This window comes from Plasmodium fragile, assembly GCF_000956335.1.
Source record: "Plasmodium fragile strain nilgiri unplaced genomic scaffold supercont1.3, whole genome shotgun sequence".
Taxonomy (NCBI): domain Eukaryota; phylum Apicomplexa; class Aconoidasida; order Haemosporida; family Plasmodiidae; genus Plasmodium; species Plasmodium fragile.
Window position 1 is genome coordinate 184,506 of NW_012192583.1, and position 5,597 is coordinate 190,102.

At 47.8% G+C, this 5,597-nt stretch overlaps 3 protein-coding genes across 3 annotated transcripts in view; all 3 read left to right on the plus strand.

The window, feature by feature from the left end:
• Window positions 1-1,398, plus strand: part of AK88_00360 (uncharacterized protein) — a gene marked incomplete at both ends in the record, with an annotated part of 2,762 nt that extends 1,364 nt beyond the window's left edge. Inside the window, 6 exons of the mRNA XM_012478011.1 lie at window positions 48-99; window positions 235-470; window positions 576-656; window positions 824-893; window positions 997-1,130; window positions 1,312-1,398. Coding sequence (XP_012333434.1) covers window positions 48-99; window positions 235-470; window positions 576-656; window positions 824-893; window positions 997-1,130; window positions 1,312-1,398 — 660 coding nt within the window. The remainder of the gene's footprint in view (window positions 1-47; window positions 100-234; window positions 471-575; window positions 657-823; window positions 894-996; window positions 1,131-1,311) is intronic.
• Window positions 1,399-2,871: 1,473 nt separating this feature from the next.
• On the plus strand, window positions 2,872-3,583 carry AK88_00361 (uncharacterized protein; the record flags this gene model as incomplete). The annotated part of the gene is made up of 2 exons (XM_012478012.1): window positions 2,872-2,945; window positions 3,226-3,583. The coding sequence occupies 2 exons, from the start codon at window positions 2,872-2,874 to the stop codon at window positions 3,581-3,583; spliced, it is 432 nt and encodes a 143-aa protein (XP_012333435.1).
• Window positions 3,584-3,730: 147 nt separating this feature from the next.
• AK88_00362 (uncharacterized protein) lies at window positions 3,731-5,480 on the plus strand (the record flags this gene model as incomplete). The annotated part of the gene is made up of 2 exons (XM_012478013.1): window positions 3,731-3,804; window positions 4,085-5,480. 2 exons carry the CDS (start codon window positions 3,731-3,733, stop codon window positions 5,478-5,480), a joined length of 1,470 nt encoding a protein of 489 aa, XP_012333436.1.
• Window positions 5,481-5,597: the final 117 nt, after the last annotated feature.

Here is a 5,597-nt window from a genome sequence, read left to right on the forward strand (position 1 = left end):
TTTTTTTTTTTTTTTTTTTTTTTTTTTTTTCTTTTTCCCCCCTTTAGTACGACCTCATACCCTACCTGATCAAAATTCAGAACACACGTAGGGCAGCAGGTAGGCAGGAGAAACAGCTCCTTCGTGTGGGCACAACCCATTCTGTATAGCCCCCCCACCGCTTCCCTATGTATTGCACCCCGAGGGTTAAACATTCTCATCATGTCTGTGCGTACACCTTCCCCTCCCGCGCAGAGTACTACGCCAAGTCTGAGTTCAAATTTAACATGTACAAAACGTTAATAAATAAATACGAAAAGGGAGAGGACAACGAAGAGGTGGAACAGAAGGAGGGCGGCACCCCTTTTCTGTCTTCCCCTCTCTCACACCAGGAGAACATAGAAAGTGTTGTGTGTTACGTGCAGCCCAAGTCCAATGGGTTCTGCCAGAGGATCAACAGCCTACCAAACTTCATCAAGGCCAACATGCTGGTAAGCCCCAGGGAGCGTGCTGCAGGAGGGGCGCATTCGTGCGTGCACGTACATATTTATGCATGTACGTGTGAACATGTTAACCCATTCGCCTCCCCCGCACAGTTCTGCGTCTCCAGACACGAGCAGCTGAAGAACGTCCTGCCCCCCTACTGCTTCTTCCTAATGAGTGACAAAAACCAGTCGGTAGGTTTGCGGCCCCACGGGGTGCTTAACGGAGTGTGCACGAAGTGTGTACGGAGCGCGCCGTTCCAATTCACCCATTCCGCACCGTTGCATTTTTTTTCGTAATTTAATTTGACTTTTTTTTTTTTTTTTTTTTTTTTTTGGGGACCCCCTTTCCCATTTTGCAGTACAAGGACTGCATAATAAGTAGCCACTTTGAGCACGAGGAAAATGTCACTCTTAAAAAGTCAGTCCTGGGTAAGTGCTTCCCCCTTAAACCTGCACCCCTGTAAAGGTAAATGCACTTTCTACACATGACCCTTTACCCTACTCCTGTCCCTATTTCCCCCCCTCCACTTAGGCAAAAACGTAAAAATAAAAAAAAACTCCTCCGTTAACAGAAGTATCTTCATGGACAACATAACCATCAGTGAGAACTGCCACATACAGAACTCTATCATTTGTAAAAATGTTTTAATCGAGGACAATTGTAAGGTGGGTTTACAAGTGTGAGATAGATTAGAGGGGGTAGAGGCTGCGTCGCCTGGGCGTAGCAGCTGCATGCGTGCAGAGCAACGTGCACACCAAGCATCCTTCCCCCACAAAGCGGGGTACCCCCTCCTACCGCTCACTCAAATAAATTACCCCCCTTTTTTTTTTTTTTTTTACTACCCAGCTGGTTGACTGCATAGTAAGGGAAAACAGCGTCATTGAAAGAAATGGCATCTTCGAGAAGGAAACCCTACCCCTATTTATCTCCTAGCGATGCAAAAAAAAAAAAAAAAAAAAAAAATTTTTTTTTTTTTTTTTTTTGGACGGAGTCCCGTCTGCTATATGAAAACTCCACACACATATGGCAGAAGTTTGTCTTCTTCCCGAGCCTGTCCTGTTTGTTCTTTTTTTGGCTCCACTTTTGCAATCTGTTTTTTTTTTTTTTTTTAATACATATTACGTTAACCATTGTTAGAAGCATTCTGTTTTCATTGCTTCCCCAATGTTCCTTCAAACTTCACCACCGTCCATTTAATTATGAAACACAAAAAAAAAAAACGTGCGCGTGTATAGGTATCCCTACGGAGTGGCGTCCTGGACTGGGACAGGTCGGGAGGAAGAAAAGAAAAAACACATTTCTTTTTTTCCCCTGCCTGCACCTTCCCCCCCCTCTTGGGCTGCTCCCAACTGGAGGCAACTAAAAAGCATCCCCTAATAGGTGACACATCCACGTGTATATAAGTGACAAATGCATATGTTGAATGAACCACTTGTGCTGATTCGTTTTTTGTTTCCATAACAACGGGGGGGTGGACTCGCTCCTACCAATTAGTCACATCACCGTGTGTGTAATGAGCGACTGTCCCCTCCAACTTTTTAGCGAATTCTCATCCCCCATTGGACGCGAAAAAAAACATTTACGTACGCAACTTTTTTTTCTTTTCCTCAAAACATATGCAATGGAAAAAAAAGAAAAAAAAGCACCCTTAGATGCCACGCCGTGCAGCACGTTTCCATCGTACCCCCCAACGGGTGAGAATCACTTGTGCCAAATTTGGTGACACAAAAGTTAGCACCCCGTGTTTGTATTTAATCTGTTATTTGTATATAGCCCCCTCCCTGGTGGGCAGTTCCAAAAATAACAGAAAGAGGGATTGAAAAGAAATAAAGCACATGCCGTTCTTTCATATTATAAATAAAAGAGTAACTGTTGTTATTAAAAATCTGCGTAGGAGCGGGGTGTAGGGGCGTGGGGGGCCAGGTGCGCTCAGCTTTTTACCGCCAAGTCGTCATTTGCCTATGGGAGTATTCCTGAGAAAGAGCAAGTTGGTCGAAGATACAGGATTTTTTTTTTTTTTTTTTTTTTTTTTTTTTTTTTTCATCTCGCCATTTTCCTTCACCGCGGTTGCGAAATTTGGGCCCTCCCCCCCCGGCACGTTTTTTCAGAATCGTTTTTGCTTTTTTGCAAAAATACGGGGACTGCCACTGAATTTGAACTAGGGAAGGGAATTATATAATTTTTTTTGTTTTTTTTTTTTTTCTACTGTTCCACCATTTAATGAGCTCACTGCATCGCCTCGACATTGATGGCCGTTGAGTGGCTCCTCTGATTCGTCACTTCGCCGCACAAGCGCGATAGAGCGATACGGCGATACGGCGATACGGCGACAGAGTGATATACCGCGTTGACCCCCCCGTTGCTGCTTTCCCTTTGCTGCCGTCCCGTTGCCCTCCAACTAACCCAATGGAGTTTGAGGGCAGCAGAAGGAGGGGATCTAAGTACCCGTACGAGGGAAGCGACGATGGCAGAGACGAAAGGTAAGAAGGGCGCAAAACACATAAACACCGGAGCGTTGTGCTGCACAGTGTATAACTTGTCCTCACGTGAGTGAGATGTGGGGACGTGCTGCTGATGCGTCTGTGAAGGGATAAGCAGATGGTGGTGCACGAACAGAAACGAGTTTTTGTGAGCACTCGAAGGGAGGCTTTTCCCACCTTCACGCATGTCACCCCCTACGCATTGCTTCCCCCGGACAAGTGAAAATGAAACGCGTGAAACGCAACACGTGAAAACGAACGCCTCACCCCCAACCCGCAGGTACCCACGGGAGAGACACAATTCGCCAAGGGCGCGCAGAAGCAGGTCCCACTCATATAGAGCGAGACGGAACTCAGGGGAGAATCACGGAGGTGGGGACAGGTACCATATGGACGGAAGAGGACGCAGAGAGAGGAGCTCGGGCAGCAATCAACCCTCACGAGAATCATATGCAAAGAGAAGTGAAGACAATTCAATGGAAGAGGCAAGGTGGCGATCAAGGAGAGGGGATCGTGATGAACGTGACGAGAGGCTAGAACGCCGTTCCCACCGCGGAAGGAGCGACAGCCGGGACAGGAGGGAACGTCGAGACAGACGAGACAGACGAGACAGGAGGGACAGCATTGATGGCCGTTGAGTGGCTCCTCTGATTCGTCACTTCGCCGCACAAGCGCGATAGAGCGATACGGCGATACGGCGATACGGCGACAGAGTGATATACCGCGTTGACCCCCCCGTTGCTGCTTTCCCTTTGCTGCCGTCCCGTTGCCCTCCAACTAACCCAATGGAGTTTGAGGGCAGCAGAAGGAGGGGATCTAAGTACCCGTACGAGGGAAGCGACGATGGCAGAGACGAAAGGTAAGAAGGGCGCAAAACACATAAACACCGGAGCGTTGTGCTGCACAGTGTATAACTTGTCCTCACGTGAGTGAGATGTGGGGACGTGCTGCTGATGCGTCTGTGAAGGGATAAGCAGATGGTGGTGCACGAACAGAAACGAGTTTTTGTGAGCACTCGAAGGGAGGCTTTTCCCACCTTCACGCATGTCACCCCCTACGCATTGCTTCCCCCGGACAAGTGAAAATGAAACGCGTGAAACGCAACACGTGAAAACGAACGCCTCACCCCCAACCCGCAGGTACCCACGGGAGAGACACAATTCGCCAAGGGCGCGCAGAAGCAGGTCCCACTCATATAGAGCGAGACGGAACTCAGGGGAGAATCACGGAGGTGGGGACAGGTACCATATGGACGGAAGAGGACGCAGAGAGAGGAGCTCGGGCAGCAATCAACCCTCACGAGAATCATATGCAAAGAGAAGTGAAGACAATTCAATGGAAGAGGCAAGGTGGCGATCAAGGAGAGGGGATCGTGATGAACGTGACGAGAGGCTAGAACGCCGTTCCCACCGCGGAAGGAGCGACAGCCGGGACAGGAGGGAACGTCGAGACAGACGAGACAGACGAGACAGGAGGGACAGACGGGATAGGGATGACAGGAAAAGGAGGTCTGGTAGACTGAACCCTAATTTGTCCTCCTCCCATGAGCGCTCCAGGTCGAGGGAAAGGCGAAGAAGGAGGTTACAAGCAGAGTGCATTAAAAAAGCAGGAGGATTTAAAAAGCTAGCTGATATGGAAGGACATGAAACAACGAGTGTGTTCTGGGATGGCTTTCAGTGGGTAGCGAAAACGAAACAGTCAAGTACCTCCCACTTAGATCCTGCAGTGATGAATTCTACAAGAAAGTTAAGAAGACTCTACTTTGGTAACCTGCCTCTACATCTGGGTTTATCTGAAAACGAATTCCAGGAAACAGTGTGGGATGAAATGAAAAAAAGAAGATTTTGTAATGACGATAATGTTAATCCTGTTCTGTATGTGTGGTTTGCAAAAGACAAAGGGAATTATGGGTTCGTTGAATTTTCTACTGTCGAGGAAACAGAGAGAGCATTAACAATGGATGGCATGATGTGTAGGGGGGTCGCTCTGAAGGTTTCCAGACCAAACGATTATTCTACAAACACGATGAAGCATACTCAGTCTTCTCTTGTTCAGAATGTGGGTACACTAGCTGCTGGGGTAGTTGTCACAGGGGGTAACATGTATGGCAAACCGCCACCCCCACCAGGGGCTCCCCCTCCATCTGCGCTAAGGGAAGGAGTAGATCCCGGGCAGGATAACCAAAGTAACCTCGAAACAAAGTACCTACGCGTGCTAGAAATTGTGTCTGAAGAGTCAATTAGTAATGAAGATTATTCCTCTTTAGTAGAAGATATAAAGGATGGGTTCCACTCCCAGGGTATAATTATTAACGCCATTTTAATAACCCCCAAGTATGCAGGAGTCACTCCCTTCAATGTGGGAGATGTGGTGATTGAATTTGAAAATGCTTCCTCTGTGGACAGCAGCATAGCAAATATGTCAAATCGTAAGTATGAGGGTAGAGTCATTCGAATGACCAAAGTGGATGAAGCCACTTACGACATGCACGTGAAACCCATCATCAGGGACCTCTATGAACAAAATGGAATATAACGCTGCTATCGCGCGAGCTCGGTGGGGAGAACAAGATCCTCCTGTGAGAACTTCCCTTTTATCACTGTGAAATCTTACAAACGACCTGCTGTTCATTTGTGGGGGAAGGGGGGGGGG